Raw genomic sequence first — 22,533 nt, forward strand, 5'->3', positions numbered from 1 at the left:
TTTTTTGTAATGTGAAAATATAAAGATGATATTTATATATTTAACTGAGCAGCAGATACCTATTAAAAACAAAGGCATGGAATTGATTAAAATGGTTAGAACACTTAATTGTGGATTATTTGGTAGACGAAAACCTTGTAGGTAAAATGATATGGTTGCATGATGTAATATTTTAATCTCAAAAAGAATTAGCTTTTCTACCCATATTTCTAGACCTGAAAATGAAAAGTACTTTGCAGGCTAAACTAGTAGTTAATTCTAGGAGATTCTTAAATTCTTAAACTTCTGTAGCTTTCTTAGAGGCACAGAAAATGTTGCATTATTCAAAGCTAAGCTGTAGCCTAAAACCACTGAATTCTTCAGGTTGCTTTGCTCTGTCCATCTCTGCCTAGGGTTGGGGCTGTGTGACTCCACCTTAAGCATACTAGTTTGCTGAAGTTCAAGACAATAGTATTTGCTAAGCATGAATTGAAATGGGATGCAAAGTTTTAACTGGAATGCAATTTCTACACTGCATTTTAGAACTGCAGACCAAATTGGAATTTTTGAAAGGTATATAATTTGGAAGATTTAGTTTTTCCTAATGTTTGCTTTTTAAAAAAAAACTGAAAGAATATATAGCCTGGACAGAAAAGCTGTATTTTATCCAACATGGTATCATATATTTCAATGTGAAATGCACAGTACAATGCTAATCAATCTTCTCGAACGGAAAGTGTGAAGGAATTCAATGGAGTTTACCTGTCTCTCCAAAAGTCCTGGATCACACTATACCTTGAGCTGAATTTTTAGGAAAAGAGAATTTACCCCATTCATTTGAAGTAAATGATTTCATGTTTTTGCAAATTCTTTTGTGATCAGAACAAATTGGACTTGTTTTTTTCTTGCTATTCAGATTGCAGTGTGATTAAAATATTAGAAGTGTTATTTTCTTCTATAATTAATAACACTATTAAATATAAAAAAATCATTACAAGCATAAGTGATAAATTTAGTAAAATGCAACTTAAGGAAAAATAGGCCATTGCTAATAAAATTCAGAAAGTACTTGCAACTTTTGGAAAAATAGACTTACTTTAATAATGTAATTGAGACATTATCTAGATCAGGGCTGTCAAACTCCCGGGCCTATGGGCTGGATACGTTATATTCTGGCCATGCACACACCTGGTTTAGCGAAGGGGGGAAAAGTCCCACTATGTCATGTGAGGCCGCCGTAACAAAGTCAGTTTGACACCCCTGGTGGTTTTCTCCCAGCCTGACAAAGCATGTTTTGCTGTAATTACTGATTCAATTTTTTTTTTTTTTTTTTGTAAATACATTGTATGGGGGAACTCTTAAAAGGATTTGTAAGCTCTACCATTTAAACAGTTGAGCATACTAAGAGCATATGGATTTTTAATGTAAATAAATCCTAGCAGTGTGTTTAACAGGGTTTACTCCCAATGACTAAGAAGGGTCTATGACAATTTGCCACGGCCAACTCATCACGGTAACTCACCACTGTCAATTTGCTGTGATCAATTTGCTGCGGGACAAGAGTTACACTAATATCAAAGAAATGGTGAAACAGAATTATTAAAGAAAGGATGCAAAAGGAGATACAGAATGAAGTGTGAATGGCCTAAATTAAAATATATTTGTTTTAAATAATTAAATAGAATTGTTACATTGTCCCTTTCACATTAGTGTAACTCTAGTTGTTCCACAACGCATTATCCCGCAGCAAGTTGGCCCTGATAAGTTGGCAGCAACAAGTTGGCCATGGTGAATTGGCTGGGGCAAGTTCTCCCATTCCCAATTAAGTACGTAATGCAAAGTTTTATATTATAGTCCAAGGCCAATAAGCCTCCTTTTAGAGCAGTGTTTCTCAAACTTGGCGACTTTAAGTCCTGTGGACTTCAACTCCCAGAATTCCCCAGCCAGCTATGCTGGCTGGGGGATTCTGGGAGTTGAAGTCCACAGGACTTAAAGTCGCCAAGTTTGAGAAACACTGTTTTAGAGTAATCATACAGGTAGTCCTCAATTTATGACCACAATTGAACCCAAAATTTCTGTTGCTAAGCAAGTCAGAAGTGAATTTTGCACCCATTTTATGACCTTTCTTGCCCCAGTTAAGTGAATCTGGCTACTCCATTAACTTTGCTTGCCAGAAGATCACAAAAGGTGACATGACCCTGGGACATGCAGCTATCATAAATATATGCTAGTTGCCAAATGTCTGAATTTTGATCACATGACCATGGTAAGTGTGAAAAATGGTCATAAATCACTTTTTTCATTGCTGTTGTAACTTTAAATGGTTGTAAATCAAGGACTACCTGTATAGGATTGCATTTGCCATTTCCAAATGACCTGGTACCATAAACAGCATCTTAGTGTGGTCTTAATGATAATACTTGTAGCAAGCAAGTTTAAAATATTGTTTTAAAATTGTATTTTCATTGCCTACCTGGGTATTCAGTATGCATTTTTCACAGAAAGACAACTGCAATCTACTGCTAAACTTCAAATGTAACACGAGTGAATAACAGGAAACAGATTTCTCTCCGAAGTGATGACTACAGTTGCTGCCGTAATACTTCATTCCTATCTCCAAAAACTAATTTGTGTCCTTTTCTATCCTCCTTCCTGCTGTTGCTTAAAGACCCACTGCAGAGCAGGCTTAGTCCATCTAATCTGCCTCCCATCCCTCCCCACCTTTTTGCTCTACAGTTCTTTTGTTGTTGTTACCGTCCCTCACCCTGTTTTCAGTATCTTTTTGGGACTGCCGGTTACTCAGTTTTATTTGAATGGCGCCGTTTTGGCTGTATAAGCAAGAGCAGGCAAAAAACGTCTTCAGATGCACATTCTGTTAAACTCCACCCAATTTTAGTTCCAAACTTGGATTAATTCAACAAGTTATATTGTAGTGGTGCAGTGGTTAGAATGCAAGCTACTTCTGCTGACTGCCAGGAGTTTCATTCTGACGGTTTCAGGGTTGACTCAGTCTTCCATCCTTCTGAGGTTGATAAAATGAGGACCCAAATTGTTGGGGGCAATATGCCGACTCTAAACAGCTTAGAGAGGGCTGTAAAGCCCTGTGAAGCAGTATATAAGCCTAAGTGCTATTGCTATATTAAAATTAGAGAGTTTAAATCCGGAGTAAGCACTCACACAACCGGGACATGCTAGAATCTTGCCCACATTGGATACTTCCTTGGGGTTTAATGAGATGAGAAGGTTCCCCCCCCCTTCCTCTTTGTATTTATTACTTCTCCAGATGACTTAGACTTAGAATAACTTTATTGTAACTTTAAATGTACACTAATTGGCATATAGACAGATTTTGTTGCATACAGCTTTCAAAGGGGCCCCACCTCCAATATACAAAACACACACAAACACACACACTCATATATATGACACAGAGAAACAACACAGTTTAGTTCCGGTGTATCCATGTCCATGGCGAGAAAAACGAATGTTGCGAGTTTACCGGACGGATGGCATAGAATGACTGAAAAAACAAACCAATTGTACAGGGGAGAAGGAGGCCAGCCAGGCGGCTTGAACGACCAGGGGGAGGCGCTACAGCTCCAGAGCTGGCCCCGCCGGCTGCCATGAACGGTTTGAGCACTTCGCCGGGACTTTCGCGACCGCTGGAGGGAGGTTCCTCCCCGCTGAGCGAGCAGATTCTCTGCCGGGTGCCCTGCCCTGGAGGCATCATGGAGCTTCGGACGGAGCTCTTAAAATCGATCTGGTACGCCTTCACGGCTCTGGACGCCGAGAAAAGCGGCAAAGTCTCCAAATCTCAGCTGAAAGTGAGTAAAAAGACCCCCCCTCCAAAAAAAGAGTCAGCCACCCGAAAGAGTCCCTGAGGCGCGGGCGGGAAGGGCGCCTGCCAAGGCGAGGAAGGCGGCGTGCTTGGCAAGAAGAACTCGCGGCCAGCTTTGCTTCTGCTAGCTTTGCTCCGGCGGGCAGGCTTTGATCAATCCAAGAAGTTCTTCCTATGCAGAGCAACGGCGCTGCAAACATTGCTCCTTCTTTCTTTCTTTCTTTCTTTCTTTCTTTCTTTCTTTCTTTCTTTCTTTCTTTCTTTCTTTCTTTCTTTCTTTCTTTCTTTCTTTCTTTCTTTCTTTCTTTCTTTCTTTCTTTCTTTCTTTCTTTCTTTCTTTCTTTCTTTCTTTCTTTCTTTCTTTCTTTCTTTCTTTCTTTCTTTCTTTCTTTCTTTCTTTCTTTCTTTCTTTCTTTCTTTCTTTCTTTCTTTCTTTCTTTCTTTCTTTCTTTCTTTCTTTCTTTCTTTCTTTCTTTCTTTCTTTCTTTCTTTCTTTCTTTCTTTCTTTCTTTCTTTCTTTCTTTCTTTCTTTCTTTCTTTCTTTCTTTCTTTCTTTCTTTCTTTCTTTCTTTCTTTCTTTCTTTCTTTCTTTCTTTCTTTCTTTCTTTCTTTCTTTCTTTCTTTCTTTCTTTCTTTCTTTCTTTCTTTCTTTCTTTCTTTGACAGAAGTACTCGTACTTGTTTCTTCCTCCCGCGGTGAGCGCGAAACATGTTACGTGGAAGTCATTAACCCTCTATTTTGTTTGGGGGGGAGGGGAGAGAAAAAGAACATTTTCCTCCTGTATTATAACTTTTCAATAGTACCAAAAGTGATGCTTCCATGTAAACATTTTTTTTGGGAGGGGGGGGTCGAATGTCAGGTGTGGGAGAAGAAGATGAGATATAAATACATGCAAGAAAAGTAGGGCAGGTAGAGCCTTAGTTTGATGCAAATGGGATGACACCTTGTGAAATCAGCGCTAAGGAGATGCATTTAAATGATATAAAGTGGCTGTCTTTCCTTATTATTCTCTTACATAATGCAGCAGCTGAACCAATGGAAAATTGTTTGGTCATTCTGGACCATTTTCCACAGTGCCAAAAGAATGCAAGCAGTGTGCAGCTGCCCCAGTGTTTAGCACTCCAGAGAACTCCCACACTGCTGATCTTTGGAGTTACAAGGCATTCTTGCAAGCTTTTGCACCCAAGGGACATGACATGTCAAATGTGCTTTTTCCGATGCAGAATGCTGTTTTAAAATGTCTACAGAAATGTGGTCTTGCATTGGAGTTTGTGATTGGGTTGTGCTTCTCTGCAGAGATTTTTGTTGCGTCTTTTTCTAGTTAGATTTGACTAGGATTGTCAGAATGTGGTACTTGGGGAGATCCAAGAGCAGAATCTTGAATGTGTTTTTTGAAGGCAGTCTTCTGTTTATGTCTATTAGTCTTGTAGAGTTAAAGCAAGGCATGAAAGGGTGAGGCTTTAAAACCACCAATTCTGAGCCATGGTTCCCATTACATCATTTTTACTTCATGGAATAGTGACAGGAATGATTGTGTATGCTTGTGTTAGCAAGCTAGCAATATCCATTCATTAATATGAATGTTGTAAAGTAGGTATAACAATTTCAGATGTTGCAATTGGAAGACTTACTTGATATTTTTGAGCCAGAAGTACAAACTCGCTACATTATGTGACTCGATTTATTTTACATTACATCTGTCTTTCTTATATTGGGCATCTCCCTAGTGGTTTGCTTTCCCAAATAATTCGTCCTCCATATGCGGAGGCCTAATCATCGGTTGAAATAGTGACCTGCGTCCGGTGTCTTCAGAAACATGGCTTGAACATTCATTGTGATTTATTTTATATAAAATGTAGTAACATTGCTAGAGCTATTACCAACAGATCAAACAATCTTTATTTTATTTGTAGGCAATGGGATTTCTTCCTTCAGGAAGCGTGTGCAATATATAAACCTATTTAAATATTTGTAATAGTCAAATGAGATGAGCAGGAATATTTTTAATCTACTGTTTTTTATTCACTATTGAAACTGTATTTTTTTAAAAAAATATTGTTTCATAGAATTAGAAACCGGGAGACTGTGTGTTCTAGAACTGCTTTAGGCATGAAAGTCAGATGGATGACTTTGGGCCTGTCACTTTCTCTCAGCTCACAATGTCAGGCTCAGGCAACAAGCCGTTTGGTCAAATTCCTGTCGCAACTACTGGATCAACACTTGGTTGATCTGGAAAATAAAAGCAGACCCTGTACTTGTTGGAAAATGCTAGGAATAAAAAAAATAGGTTAAATCCGAAATCCAAGTTGTAATTAACTTTTTCAGGGGATTATCTGTAGGAAGCATGCATTTAAGTATAGAGCTCTTTAGGCAAGTTGCAATTAATATCTTAAAAGTCCTCAGTGCTTCTCTTTTTCTTTTTAAAATCAAAAGAATATAAACAGATGCTGAGTTCTATCATCAAATAATATTTCTTTAAAAAACAAGAAATTGCAGTGTGCAATACATGTTACGTATCTCATGGTGTCTTTCTGTTTCTTATTTATATGCTTTTACTGTTTATATGAGACCTGTACAGCAAGCCTAAAATGGGGTTATTCACTATAGATAAGGGTATCAATGGCTACTAGTCACAATGTGTACTCTCCCTAAATTTGGGGAGAATTTGCTTTTGAACACCAGCTGTTGTGGAACACAAATGGAGGTGGTTTATTGCAAAATAAAAAAATAATCTTAACTGCATGAGAATACCTATCTAGGCTCTTTGTGGTATGCTCCTTCTCAACACTGAAAAACTCTAGTGAGTGTCTGAGAGATGCTTCCTGCGGGGACACACATGATGTTTTTAATGTCATCAGACAGATTTTTCTTCCTGTTTAGTTATAGAGGGCTCTTGCTTTTCTAGTATGTATATCTGCAGAAGTTCGTGTTTTGAAGCCCATCTCCATAGACTGTTGATGAGTTTGGAGAACCAGAGATGAAAATGATCAAGGAGTAAATGTGGAGTTTTGGGACAGTCATAATGGAATCACTCCTGCCCCATCTCTATTTGACTACTTTTTTTGCAACATTGAAAAAAAAATGGTTCGTATTTCTGCAGCATTCTTTTAATAATTAGAAATGGAGATAGTATTCCACAAGTGGGCACACCACAGACTTATATATAACATTGCCAGGTTTCTTTCTTTCCTCAAAAAACTGAAGAGGGAATTTTCTCTAGTAGTAGTAGGTAGCATATTGCACTAAGTAGCAGCAATCCATTTTATCAGGTTGTCTAAATAAATAATATTTTGTGACTGTAACAATCTTATTGTGAACTGTGTATTTGACAGCTGTTTTGTGACAGCATCCAAATATACTGTCATAGTTTCAAATGTATCCACTGTCCCCCAAAATTTATCTGCTCATGGTACAATAAATATGAAATTAATTATATATTCTGACAATGTGTTATCTGCTTGCACTGACCCATATCTTTTAAAGTAAACAACTTCCCTGATTTTTGGAGATATTTTGCTATTTCTGTAACCATCCAGAATTATTTACCTGTTCCTACAATTTATATAACCTGAGAACATTACCTCCTAATTTGTTAGCACATCTGCCATGAAAATAATATCAGATATTTGCCCACTTAAGATGGAAGAATGAGAGCTTTTCTTTGTGTTGGAATTAGTGAATGTGGCTTGAAGCATTTTCATACAGACTCCAACTCAACATTCATTAATTTTTCAGACATTAGACTTGTACCTCTCCTACACAGCATATTTCCAGAACCCTATTCATTGTAAGAGTTTGACCAAGAGATTAAAAGCTTTTAAGGCTGAACTTATAGGACAATACTTAACATAAAAAATACAACTGCATTCATAGCTATAATTTTCAATAGTAAGATGGGATTTGTAAGCACAGAATGATTTTGCTGGCGATATGTTTTGCATGTTGCAACAAGATAGGACTTAGTTGATCTGTTCTTTCTCTCTTTTCTACATCACTTTACAGTCTGTATGTTTGAAGTTTCTGATTTAATCTATGAGTGCCAGGTAAAATATTTTACCTTGTAGCAAAGTTATGATGGGAAAATTAAATATGGCTCTAAATTAACTTCTTGCTCTTTTCACATGCTTTAATTGATTGAATTAGAGTTAACACCTAATCTAAAAATATAGTTCATTGTGTCTGCTATAATTATGTTAATCTTTTTTTAAAGAAAACATTTGAGGAGAATATAGCGTCCAGTTTGCATGAAATGATAACTCAGCTCTTTGAAATTGTAGCTTAATTTGAATGAGAAAGTCAGCTGATACATGTTGTCTAATTGCTTCCTCTTGCAGCTAGGCCCAGCTAAATAAAACAGACATCCCTCTAACCACGGTTGTCAATCTGGCGGCCCGCGGGCCTGATGCGTCATGTACAGGCCACGCCCATGCCAACTCCACAAATAGGAAAAATATCACACGACAGCAACATGAGATGGCAAGTTTGACACCCATGAATTAAATCTTAGCTTTAGATTTTCGCATGCTGGGAAAGTAATGTACACTGAGGACTCTTGTTTGGATTCTCCAGTTTTAACTAACAGGGGCATTCTTTCTTCACTAATTTGTGTGCCCATTTTCTGTATAGGTATTGTTTTAGAAGAAGCAATGTCCTTTCTATACTATCAGAGGGAAAGAATAAGATGCTTCTGCTACCTCTTGTTTTAATAAGGATATACAAGAATTAAATGCCCTGCTTAATTCAAATGATTATTAAACAAACCATTCCTACTATTAATTGAAAGGTGCCTCTTTAATTTTATATATTCATTTGAATTGTTTATTATTTCAGAATAATAATTATTGTATTATTTATTTAATCATATTCTGAGTACAAAGAATATTAGATATGAATAGTCTAGGAGCTACAAGTAGTCCTCAATTTGCGCCAGTTCATTTCATGACAATGGCACTGAAAAAAGTGACTTAGGACCGTTTTTCACAGTTACAACATTTGCATCATCCCATGATCATGTGATCAAAATTCAGATGCTTGACAACTGGTTCATACTTACGACAGTTGCAGTGTCCTGGGGTCATGTGATCACCTTTTGTGGCCTGACAAGCAAAGTCAATGGGGAAGGCAGATCCACTTAACAACCAGGTCACTAACTTATCAACTGTAGTGATTCACTTAACAACTGTGGCCGGGAATATCATAAAAAGGGACAAAACTCTCTTAACAAATTCTCACTTAACAACAGAAATTTTGGGCTAAATTGTGGCCATAAGTCGAGGACTAGCTGTATTTGTAAAGTGCTGCATCAGAGTGGGGACTAGAGTAATGTTTCCATATTTCATAATAAAGCATTACCACAAAGCACTAAAAATATACTCCAATTCTGTCAACCTTACAAGGTAGATCTGATAGGAAACACAACTCAAAGAGATGATTCTATGTTATTATTACCTTACATTAAGAGAAACTTTGGAATCTGAAAGTATTCCCCCCCCCGCCGCTAGAAAGGGTCTCTTCTGAGCCCCTTATCCCGCCCCCAGTCCTGTTGCAGGCTACCTGACTGTTCCCTTCACTGCCCTGTCTCTCAAGGTTATTTTTACATGCCATTGCATAGTCTCACTTTTTTTTAACAAATCAGGGGCGAATCTGTTTTTCATTGCTTGGACTATTACAGAAGTGTGTTGCAAGAATAAGCATGCGTGAAGGACAAAATACAAGAGGAAAACTAAATATGTCACCTTAAATATAATGGAGGAACTGTGGGACAAAAATAATACAACATACATACATATATTCATACATACATACATGTTGGTTTTTCTGAGCTATGGCCTTATAACCCAGAGCCACGTGTATGTATCTGATTATAATTGATTATGATTATAATTTCAGGACTGCAGAAGGTAGAGATCTTATTGTGCAGAAAGTAGAAATCTATTAAGTTGATATAAGTTTACCAATTAAAAATCAAAGTATTTGATAATTTTAAACTTATGTTATTAACTCCACACTTTAAATGTTGGCTTGACTCAATCAGTCACTACAGCTTTTGAGCAGAAGTTGAAGTAACTGATACCAGAGTTGGCGATAGCAAAAGAAAATCTGCTTTGCTTAAACATTTCAGCTTTACTGTTTAATCTCAACCTATGCTTTCACTGTTGATCATATCTTTTGTGTTTTTTGCTCCCCCTGCCCTTCAGTTTTGAGCAATGACCAATCACAAAGTAGGGAGGACAATATGAAGATAGAAGCTGCATTGTTCTGGATGAGCTATCCTTTGGGAATCTCATTAACAGTATCCTTTGTTAGGAGAATGTCCACAGATGTTAGCTTGGCTCAGTAGCTGATCATTGTTTGTGACTGCCACTGCTTGTAGCTCCCCCTTTTCACCCCAAGTCTTTTTTTTGCATCACTGAGAATTTAGAAGATAGGATGGTTTTTTCAAAGCGTTCCGATTCTGGCGCATTGCCTATTGCAAGGTTTAGCATTCAGGAAGAGCTACCCATAACTCTCCAGATTAGACTTCATTACATGCTGAGCTTCTCTCAACCTCAGGAGATTCTGCAATTTTGCAGAGGTTTGTGTGGTCTGAAAATGGCCTCCTAAAACAAAGGCTCATGGAGAGTTGATCTGTCAAGTTTGCCAGCAGATTTTAGTACCCAGATCAGGAGCAGTTTTAGCTTCCTGTTTAATTTTATGTGGGAACAGACGGAGACTGCAAGAGAAAAGTGTAATTCTAAAAGCCTGATCTGTCTTCATTCAAACAACATCTATGTAGTCCTCCATAAAAAAAAAGATAGTTCCCCTCCCCCTCACCAAATGTAATACCTGCAAGCTCAATATTGAAAGTACTTTTCTGGCACACAAATCTGTGGTGTTGTATGATTCCTTCATTTAAAATAACAATAGCAAATGACTGAAAAAAGTTTCATTTGTAGAACTGGTAGTGGTTGTACACTGGAAAAACCGTAGTTTTTATAAAATTATAAATGTGCTGACTTACTTTTCCTTGCAAACATAACCCCAAAATGTGAACATGAAACATTCCTACATTCTATAGGTAGTCCAATAATTTACAATAGTTTTTATGATTATTAAGTCACTGCATTATTAAGCAAATGGCATAGCTGTAAGTTCGAATCCAGATGATCTAATTTGCATTTTTACTGGAAAGTGGGAAAAGAGTCACAAAATGCAGTCATATGACCATGAGATGCTGTAACTAATCATAAATGGGAACCGGCTGCCAAGTGCCCGAAATGCAATCATGTGACCAAAGAGATGGCATGGCTGTCATAACTTCGAGGATGGGTTGTAAGTAACTTTTTTTTTACTTCATTGTGTTAATCAACCAGATGTAAATCAAGGACTATCTATACTAATGTGTGGTAGGTACTCTACTGCAGAGCCTGAAGTAGAAGATAGACTACTGGTAGTTCTGATTTTCGCATGGAATGGAGATAAAATTTGATGGCTTACAAAATATATTTCAGGTGTATAATTTATTTATTTATTTTATTTGTACCCCACCTTTATTATAAAGAGGTGTGCTATACTTCTTAAGAATGTGCTAGGGAAATCACCCATTAGGTAGATAATTCTGCTGAGATCCTATTTATCTAGCCCATAGTTATTTACTTCTCAGTCTTTAGGGAGCTACCCGTAGTCCATGAAGGAACTGCAAGTGATCCATTGTCTGTCAGTTTTATATTATTTATTTATTTAAATGACATGATCTCTGAAGATTACTAAAACTTTCAAGATTTAGCCTTCTTTACTTTCAAGATTTCAGGCAGGACTAAAATCCTGTGACACTTGGTGATCATGCCAAATCTTTTTATATTGCTATATGTGGTGTTGGGGTTCCATGAATGCCACCTCAGATAGTCATATATCTCAGGAGTAAATATGTATCTCATAGAATATGTACCTGCGACCGGACGTTAGTACAGATTAATGTAATAGCATTCCAAAACTTTTGTTGATGACATAGTTTTGTTGTTAGTTGCGAAGTCGTGTCCGATCCATCACAACCCCATGGACAATGTTCCTCCAGGTCTTTCTGTCCTCTGCCATCCTCTGGAGTCCATTTAAGTTCACCCCTACTGCTTCGGTGACGCCATCCAAGCACCACATTCTCTGTCGTCCCCTTCTTCTTTTGCCCTCAATCTTTCCCAGCATTTGGCTCTTCTCCAGTGAGTCCTCCCTTCTCATTTGGTGGCCAAAGTGATGACATAGTTAGTGGTTTGCAAAAAGAAAAAAAATGGGGAAATGTCTGATTTAGTAGAGTGGAAGTGGCTGTTCAGGTCCTCATGTAAAAGTCTTCCCTGTTCCCTGTTACTAACTGTTCCCATTGATTGGAAATGCTAAGGCATGAATTCTGCATGTGGTTGTCCCTCAACAATTATTCTGGTTTCTGGCATATTTATACCCTGATCTTCCTTCAAGGAGTTCTTTGTTCTGCATATGATCCTATTTTTCCTTACACCAACCACATTAGTTAAAATTCTTCTCATAATTTCCTTCTTTTCAACTTTGTGATAAATTTATAATGCTGGTTATTGTTGATTCTGTTTCACAGTTATAGAACTTTGTTTGGGAAAGGATAGATGGCTAAACTGCAGAATGTCCCTGTTGACAGTTGGTGATGTTTTTATTACAGTATGGATTCCTCATTCCGCTACTTAGAATCCAAGCAGGGGTATCCTAGAGACAGAGAGTCAAAAAGTCAAAATGGAGACCATGACCATGTGATTGAAGCCCAGTCTTTTTCTAATGTCCATTGAACATGCAACACACATAAAATGTCAGGAACTTGGTTGCCCCATTTCAGAGATGGTCTTGGCTATTTTTCCTCCTGTGGACAATTCTAAATCCAGCTCTTTGAAATCCTTATCAAAGTGGCACTGAAACATTTGCGAAGGGGCAGTAAAAACAGTTTATATGGACTAAATCTATTGAAGATTTCTGAAGAGCGTCTTTTATCCTGACAATAAAGTAGTACTTCTTCCCTTGGACTTATAGAACTTTGGAATCCTACCATTTGTTCTTCAGAAAAAACAGCAACATGTCACATTTTAGCATTTGTGGCAAACTTCTGGGTTGAAGCCAGAGGATTGTTCTGGACTTAGCAGTGTCTCAAAGCATCCCAGTCATTGGGAAGAAAAGTTGTTGGCATTCTCGTCTTGTATTAAATATTCCGCCTCGATTCATGCTGGCGCCAGTTTTAGAGCCTGGTTCTGTGCTACACAAAAGCCAAATATAATTCTTCATTCAGCCTAGAGAACAAGTCCAGTATGCTAAAGATCAGGAAAGTGGCCAGAATGCTTATCTACCACCAGCCTGAAGCAATAGAATTAGATTCTTCTACCTTGCCCTTAGCACAATCAAATATGTGGAGGGATTTTCTCTGAAATTCAGAATTAGCATTTTTAAACCCTCCTTATTCACAATGGACATTGGGTTGAAATTAGGGTTTATGATGATCCTATCTATTCAATCATGTCCAATTCTCAGCGATTCTATGAATCCTCTCTCTCTACATTTTCCAATTGTATGGTTTCTTTCAATCGTTTTATGCTCTGATTTGTATCTAGCCACCATGGGGATTTTTGTGTGTGTGGCCTTATTTCCTTTTATCACTGATCATTCCAAACATAATTGCCTTTCCAGTGATTTCATAACATGTAAGTAAAGTGGAATGTTGTGATTTTTGCCTTCCAGCAATATGTCTGGTTTTAAATTCATTCTGGAATAGGTAAGCCTTTCACTTATGATTTTCCTTTCACCTTTCACCTATGTCCAAGTCTGGATTATCCCCTTCCCTCTTCTCTTGTCATTGATTTGAGAAAAAGAACTTGTGCAGTGAAAGGCAAATCTATTGATTAATGCAGTTTGCCTCTGATGTAAAGTAGATGCTATGGTCTTAATTTGTCTGTAATAAGTGGCGGAAAAATAGGTTAAAGGAAGCTGGTTGAGAAGCTGTGCACTAGTTCTATCCTGTAGATGCCCCTAGAGCAGTGTTTCTCAAACTTGGCAACTTGAAGATGTCTGGACTTCAACTCCCAGAATTCCCCAGCCAGCGAATGCTGGCTGGGGAATTCTGGGAGTTGAAGTCCGGACATCTTCAAGTTGTCAAGTTTGAGAAACACTGCTGTAGAGTGTAGACCAGTGTTTCTCAAACTTGGCGACTTGAAGTCCTGTGGACTTCAACTCCCAGAATCCCCCAGCCAGCATAGCTGGCTGGGGAATTCTGGGAGTTGAAGTCCACAGGACTTCAAGTCGCCAAGTTTGAGAAACACTGGTGTAGACTAATACCACAACCTGTATTTCAAAGTTTCACACAATACTAAAGGAGGCCTGTAAACGTTTTGATTGATATTTGTTTAATATGGTTTTGCCTGATTTGGAAATTTGAAAAATAGAATTTCTGGTTGCTTTGAAATTTTGTTAAATGAAAGTACATTAGTGGACAGGGAAGGTGTGTGAGGCACAGCACAAGTTCAGAAGAGCTGGGGGGAGGACGTGCAGATGAGGGAAGGATGAGCCGTTTGCGACTTTCTCTGCCAGCTTCTCCATTGACTTTGTTTGTGGGAAGTCAGCAGGAGTAGTCACAAATCACAATCACATGACCATGGGATGCTGCGACATTTGGTTGCCAACTACCCAGATCACTATCATGTGACTGTGGCAGTATTGGGACAGCCAGAACTTTGAGAATCAATCATAACCAGCACTTGTTCAATGTTGTTGTAACTTTAAACAGTGGCTGAATGAGTGGTCATTAACTGAAGACTACTTGTATTTGAAGACCATATTAGCAATAAGGAAATGATGAATTGGCAGAATCCCATGATAAATTATTCTCTTGCTCTATTTCATTTTTCTAGATCATACAAATCAACTATGTTTTCCTCATTACTGTTTCTAATGTTGGCATTCCAGTCCCCCATTGCAAGCAGCGCAACTTGCCTGCATGTTTTTTTTTTTTAAATCAGTTTTGGATTGAAGTTGACCATAAAACTTGTCAACCGTTCTTTTTCTGAATCAGGGGTTGAGGCGTAACCATGGATAACCCTCACATTAAAGAGCAACATAGGAATATAATGTGCCAATTAAATGCTAAGAAGGAGCTGTTCCACAGTACAGAGCTATACATGAAAAACATCGTCCTTAGCATTGTTTTCCACCCTTCCTTACCTCACAAAAGTGGGGAATCACCCAGAGATTTTCCCAAAATGAACGTATTGGATTTGTTGAATCCTGCTGGAGAAGGCAATCATGCCAAACCTGCACTTTGAATTGTACCTGGAAACCTAATAGCAACCAGGGCAGAGCCTATAGTACAAATGTCATATATATGTGATGCTGAACCTATGGCACACCTGCCAGAGGTGGCACACAGAGCCCTCTCTATGGGCACGCACGTCGCCCCAGCTGGTCATTCGGTTTCTGATTTGCGTATGCATGCCTGCCAGATGGTCGTCGGGTTTCTGACACTCTGGCGCATGTGTGCCTTCTGGTTTGGGCACTCTGTGTCTAAAAGATTCACCATCACTGTCATATATTATTAATGACTAATCCCAGGCTCAGGCACAAGGAACCATAACAACTCCATGAATAGCCAAACAGTTTCTTTATTGTTGAGCTGCTATTTTACAAGAATCTTGCCGGACTAACTGCATTTCCTTGGGAGTCAGCAGATAAAATCTTCAGTGGTTTGATCTTTGCCATTTTCTTCCATTTCCCTCCATGTTGGAAGACCTTTTTATTCCCCTCTCTCCTTTAGCTGGTGTTTGCGCCAGAGCTAATGAATAATTGTATTTTGTACCTGAGTGTACCTGGCCATCCAAGCTAACCTCAGAAAGAATAATATATTGTAATGGTCTAATCATGTAGTGATGAGGGCAAAATAATAGTTATAAGACCCAACTTCTTCGAGTAGAGCTGCAGAAGTAGACGTTGACACTGGGTCAAGGACATTCTGGCTATGACATTCACCTGCTCATCAGAGTCTCAGATTTGCTCCCTTGGGGATCATGCTTCTGCTCTGAAAGACAACACTACATCTGACAAAGAACAACAATGAACAAACAAACAACTCCTTTTGCTAGATTGGCATTACATGTAGTTCTTGACTTGTGGCCACAAATCAGGATTGGAATTTCTGATGTACGTCATTGTGGTCATTAATCGAGTTGAACCTATTTTTAATGACAATTTGAATCACATAGACGTTAATCAATTCCCCAATGGGTGAAGGTGGGTTTTTTTGCTAGAAATTGGCAAAAAAAAGGTCACAAATTGCAATCATGTGCCTGCAAGATACTGAAACAGTCATAAATGTGATCATGTGGCCGTGAGGGTGATACAAATGTTGTAAGTGTGAAAGGTTATAAATCACTTTTTCTGAGGCTGTCATAGCTTTGAACCAGCATTTAATGAACAATTATAAATCAAGGACTACCTATCAATCAGAAAATGGCTCAAGCTTTACGCTTTCTTGTTGCCCACCCTGGGATGAATATTACTGTACAAAGTTTAGCCAGAATCTGCAGAAGACATGAAATGTGATGGGATTGTATACCATTATGATGAGTTTTCTGTCCACCTGTTCTGTGCAGAAGCCCTTTAGCAAAGTAGCCAAAACATTAAAGTTATGTGTTTTTAGAAAAACCAGACACATCACGAGAGAGAGAGAGAGAGAGAGAGAGAGAGAGAGAGAGAGAGAGAGAGAGAGAGAGAAATGAGTATTTGAAAGTAACTAGTTACTTTTATTAATAATTAATAAATTAATAAAAAGTAACTGGGGACGCAGTGGCTCAGTGGTTAAGACACTGATCTTGTCGATCGAAAAGTTTGGCAGTTTGAATCCCTAGCGCCGCCTAACAGTGAGCACCTGTTACTTGTCCCAGCTTCTGCCAACCTAGCAGTTCGAAAGCATGTAAAAATGCAAGTAGAAAAATAGGGACCACTTTGGTGGGAAGGTAACAGCGTTCTGTGTGCCTTCCGACTAGCTGGCTTAGCCGATTGACAGTTCCATCTTCCACCTCCTGGCAAACATTTTATTGGGGAATTTTTTGAGGGAATTTTAATTGTATTTGTATTTTAACTAAGAATTGTACTGTATATTTTTTACCTCCTCCGTCTACGTCTCTGTCTACGTCTATGTCTATGTTCATGTCTATGTATTTGTATATGGTTTTAACATGACTGTACACCGCCCCGAGTCCTGCCTAGGAAAGGGTGCAGTCTAGAAATAAAAGTTTATTATTATTATTATTATTATTATTATTATTATATTCTGTGTTTAATCATGCTGGCCACATAACCACAGAGATGTCTTCGGACCGCGCTGGCTCTTTGGCTTTGAAACGGAGATGAGCACCGCCTCCTAGAGTTGGGAACAACTAGCACATATGTGCGAGGGGAACCTTTACCTTTATTAAGCAGGACCCATAATCAACAAGTTTTCTACTCAGGAGGCACTGGGAGTAGCACAGCTGCTATTATGAATTAGAGCAAAGAACTCTGTTAATTACAGTCTTTCCAGTGATTTCATATATATATATATATGTTTGTTTATTTATTTGTCAAATGTAGGTAGCTGCTTATGTCAGCTGTTTCATAAAGAGGAGGAGGTGTTGCAATTCAGGTTACAAAGCTCTGTCTGGGAGTGGGAATTAAAGTAGTCGTTTAGCAAGAGGCTCAGCTTTGTTTTGGAATCAGCCCATATTTGCTGATAGAAGTTTTAGCCAAGTAAGTTTGGATAATGCCGAATATTGATTTGCCTTAAACAGAATTACAAACAAGTAAAAGAGGGGCATGCAATGGAAAGGAATCTATTGGTAGACGTAGAACCAAAGTAATCCAAATAAAAACGTAGTTCTACTGTCTTGCTTGGGGCTTAGAGAGCAGCATATAGCAATTGGATCCCCCCACCTCTCTCTCTCTCTCTCTCTCTCTCTCTCTCTCTCTCTCTCTCTCTCTCTCTCTCTCTCTCTCTCTCTCTCTCTCTCTCTCTCTCTCTCTCTCTCTCTCTCTCTCTCTCTCTCACACACACACACACACACACACACACACAGAAGCTGGTATGCAGCAGAGCATAGTGCCAGCATCCAACATCACCTTTTCCCCAAGAATTCCTTTTGGTGCCAAAGTGTCCCCTAAGTTTAATCAGAAAATAAAAACAACAGGTGGCAGTTACCCAGTGCTTTATTTGAAAGTATGCTCACTAATTCAGAAAAGAAAACAAAATAAACCAAACAAGATAGTATGGAGCATCCCTTGAAATAAGGTGGTGATAGATAGGATGATATGTAATATTCTGACTAACAGTTTATAACTGATCATGTCTCCCCTGGCAATCATTTCTCCCTGCAATCCATGTTGCAAAAGCACATTGTTTCAACATTCCAGATATGCTCATTAGCTCAAAATAGTTTGGAGAAATTGTAAGGTACACATTTTAAAACAGTAGTTTGGATGTTTCAGCTGCGTTCAGGATGTTACCATCACTCAAGGGCAGTTTGGCCATGAAAGTGGAATGTAGGGTCATTGTAAGATTGCAGGACCTTGGATAGCTCCATGCAGACAATTTGTTCAATAAAAATTGGAATTCAGTTTGGCCTTTTATCCATCTTGACTACACAGGCTATTGCTGCCTTTATGAAAAATGGAGACCTTTTAATGAGACAGTTCCCTGACCCATAACCTACCATGTCATTGCTTTTCAGTTAATTCCCATTGATCTTCCCTGTGATTTTTTTTGTAAGGTAATCTGACTCATGGGATGCTATATTAGGGATTTCTGGATGCAGAGCCCTCCTGACTGATAGACGTCAGCTCAAAATTGTTGAAAGATTCTTTATCTGAATGTAGCACTTCTGTAGCTATTTTGTCACTAAAGATTTATAATGTTTTAAAGCATCATCTGCCTACTGTCTGTTGTTATGTCAGTGTGGCAGTATTGACTGGGAAAATGTCCTGCAATAACTCTTTAGCAGCCCTTTTCTCTCTTTCTCGGAGTCTTTGTTGCTACTCAAGGTTGATGAGGTTATGACATACTGCATGAAAGTTAGGTCCTTTGCACATTCATGCCGAATGCTAGCTCTCTCCATCTAGTGTGTAAAGGCCCCAAGAACTCCTCCTTTTAAGTCTTATCATTCCTCATTGCTTTAAGGTTTAGGGAAATCCCCTGTGCCTTTGCTCTTTGCTATCTTTTTAAATAGGAAAGGCAAGTGAAGGGAAGGACCAACTTTGTGGAACCATCACTTCAAGCATTTGCCTGAAAATGCCATAGTGGAACAGTGGGCAGCCCCTACTCCCTACTTCCTCCAGCTGTCATCAAAGGATAGTTGTACTCACTTCAACATGAATAACGCTCTGTATTCAATTCAGGATCCTGCTCTATGATCGCAGGTCATGGTAGAGCCGTGGTGGCGCAGTGGTTAGAGTGCAGCACTGCAGGCTATTTCTGCTGATCACCAGTTGCCAGTAGTTTAGCCGCTTGAATCTCACCAGGCTCAAGGTTGACTCAGCCTTCCATCCTTCCAAGGTGGGTAAAATGAGGACACAGATTGTTGGGCGCAATATGCTGACTCTGTAAGCCCCTTAGAGAGGGTTGTAAAGCACTGTGAAGCAGTATATAAGTCTAAATGCTATTGCTATTGTAGAGATGTGTTTACATTTCAGCAAACACAATTACAATTCCTTGTATGATCTTTTAGCCAAATGCATAGTATTTAGCTTTTGCTTAAATGATGCCTATTCCCAGAAACTCTAGGTGGACAAATACCATAGAAAGCTCCCAATACATAAGAAGTTAGAAACAAACAAATACAAACACCATGAATTTAGAAGCCTAACCTCCTGCTGTGCAAGGCATAGACCAGTCAGATAGATGTGGGGTTGTGTATGTAACTCTACGTTGTACTCATTTTTAAGTCTTCGCCTTTTCACATCAACTTTAGAACAGGGCTTTGCTCCTTTGGATAATTCCTTGAACACAACTAAGGCATATAGTATATTTAAATGGATTGCATATACAGAAAAATGTGGTGGGTCGATCTGACTGTTAAATAATTTTCTTGATCCTTTGCGGATGAGGCTCACAGTTGCAATTGTTTTGCACCTCCTTCACATGTTCCCTCGATGTTTCTTTCATCTCCAAGAAAAAACTTTGCACTTCTCTCACTTGGTTGCTGTCTTACATAGCACATAATGTAAGTGCATATAAATACTTATAGCAGCAAATAACTGAGTCATCAAATCCTGGCAAAACTGATTGTGAGTTTAAAGGCCTCCTGGCTCTTGGGATTTTCCATTTGTAACTCTGCAGGTGGTGTACTTCCCCAATCAGTTGGTACATTTTTGGAGGGTTCTTTTGACTCTTGGCTCCTGTTAGGAGCTGGTAGGAGCTGTAATTGATGAGTTTGTGTTTTGCAGGTGTTCATCTTCTTCACAATTCCTAGACTTTTATAGCCTGCTTATCATAACTTCTGCCTTAATAACTTCCTGCTTGGATTACTGCACCTTACTCTACATGGGGCTGCCCTTGAAAGAGTATTTGGAAGCTGCAGCTGGTCTAGGATATAGTGGCATAAGCAGTTTTTGGCATTTCTCATACTGCTGATATACGGTACTATACTGGCTAAATGAACTAGATTGGTTCTCAGTAGGCTTTTGGATAGAATTCAAGCTGTGTCATCTATAAAGCCTTAGGTGGCATCGGATGAAGGCTAATTACATGACCGCCTTTCTCCCGTTGTTTCTGTTCACCCCACTAAATCTAACAGAGAGACCCTACTCCAAGTACTTTTTATCAAACAGTACCATATTGTTGGACCCTGGAGTGACAGTGGCAGTCTTATGGGACAGCATCTCATTTGTATGGTCCCATCTTTGTTAGGGTCTCATTTGGGTCTTGTGAGTAGAAGAGTAGAAGTCTGCTGTTGATCAACATTTTCCATTGTGATGGAGTTATTGCTTATTTTTGAATGTTAAGGATTATATGTTGTAGGTTTTTCTGTTTTATAATCCTTATAAGCCACCCAGATCTTTTGAGTGAGATAGGCACCTATATACGTGATAAAAATAAAACCACAATTAATATTAACATTTATTGTTCATATTTTTATTGCACTTTACGTTTTACTTTTTAAAGAAACTAGATTGGTAAATATCATGGCTTTGTCTCCTTCCAGGCTGCTATGGCAAAAATAAGAATTTTGTGGCATCTTTTTTATAGGTTGCATCTTCCGCCAGTGAGATTAGCAAAAATGTTTAGAAATTTATTGCCAAATTGTTGGAAATACGATCACAAATCAGGCACATACTACCATATGTGGTGATTGTGTAAAAAAGCAAAAGAATATTGGCGGAAAATTCAAATGTGGCTGGTAGAGTTAACCGAAGAGGAAATAGAATTGAAACCAGAATTATTTCTTTTGCCAATTATAAAGGACAAATATAACAAGGGGGTAATCTACTTAACAATACATCTTATAAATGCAGCAAGAGTGGTCTTTGCCAAAAACTGGAAAAACAGGGAAGTTCCACAAACAGAGGAAGTGATTAGGAAAATTCTGACTTGCGCTGAAATGGATAGACTGATGTGGGAATTGAAGAATAAAGATGAAGCAGAATAATACAAGATCTAGTATAAATTTTATTGATGGTAGGAACAGAAAAGAGGGGCCCAAAATAAGAAATGAGTAGGATCTATACAATGGAAAATTAGAATTATGTATGTAACGATAACAGAGTGAAAATGTATAAGACAAGATCAAAGTAAGATGGGTGGACGTAAGATGTCTTTATATTTGTAAATACTGAACAGACCAAATGTAAATAAGCAAGGTGGTTATGATATTTAAATTTATATTTTAGTATGTATGGCAAAGACATTGTCAGGATGGTTATACTGTGTCCAATGTTTTATTGTGTGTTTAATAAAAAACTTTTAATTGAAAAAAAAGAATTTTGTGGCATCTTAACCCATTTTCCAGGGCACTGCTCTGGAGAGTCCAAGCAAGGGTTAAATACAGCCAATCTGCCCAGAACTGAATTGAAACTTTAAACCACGCCTCTGGTGCTGATTATCTTCAGTTTTTTTCAATTCAGCTAGCCCAGTGGACGCGCTTCGAGTTTCTCTTCAATTCTAGATAGATTGCTTGGACTCTCAATTATGCTACTGAAAGAAAAAGATTGTGTTATTTGTTTGGAGCAGGCTTGGTGAGATAAATTTACTTTAAACCAATTTGGCTTTTCTCTCGCCCTTGGTCCTCCCGGTGTCCCGTTCTTACATGGGCCCCACAGGGTCACAGACAGATGTTGGGGAAGCGCGTGGGTCAGACTGCCAACGCCAGTGCTGCTGCAGCAACCCTGCTACAGAGGACATCCCCGCTGAGAGCCCCGTTGTCTTCCGTGCTTTTTACAAGCCAGCGTTCGGCGCGGCCCCTCAGGGCTTTCCTAAGCACTAGCGGCAACCTAGCATTTGGAGAGGCGGCAGGGAGTTCTGACCTCCTGTTTCATTTTTGTTTTCGATTTCGATTTAACTGCATGCCGCAGCTGCTAAAGCCTGACTCATAGCAGGAGCCGCGTGGAGACCTCATTGACCGGTCGGACCGGTGATCTGGGCCCCCAGCATTTCGGACTGAAGCGGCAAGTGCTTGTGGTCGCCTGGATTGCAACCTTACCTTCCTGCCGGCGCTGGGAGC

At 38.8% G+C, this 22,533-nt stretch overlaps 1 protein-coding gene across 1 annotated transcript in view; it reads left to right on the forward strand.

Moving 5' to 3' along the window:
* The first annotated feature begins 3,656 nt into the window (after positions 1–3,656).
* DEF6 (DEF6 guanine nucleotide exchange factor) overlaps positions 3,657–22,533 on the forward strand; it is a 65,001-nt gene continuing 46,124 nt past the window's right edge. Inside the window, exon 1 of the mRNA XM_081946941.1 lies at positions 3,657–3,803. Coding sequence (XP_081803067.1) covers positions 3,708–3,803 — 96 coding nt within the window. The 5' untranslated portion in view covers positions 3,657–3,707. The remainder of the gene's footprint in view (positions 3,804–22,533) is intronic.

Source organism: Natrix helvetica (genome assembly GCF_964273705.1).
Source record: "Natrix helvetica genome assembly, chromosome: 3".
Taxonomy (NCBI): Eukaryota; Metazoa; Chordata; class Lepidosauria; order Squamata; family Natricidae; genus Natrix; species Natrix helvetica.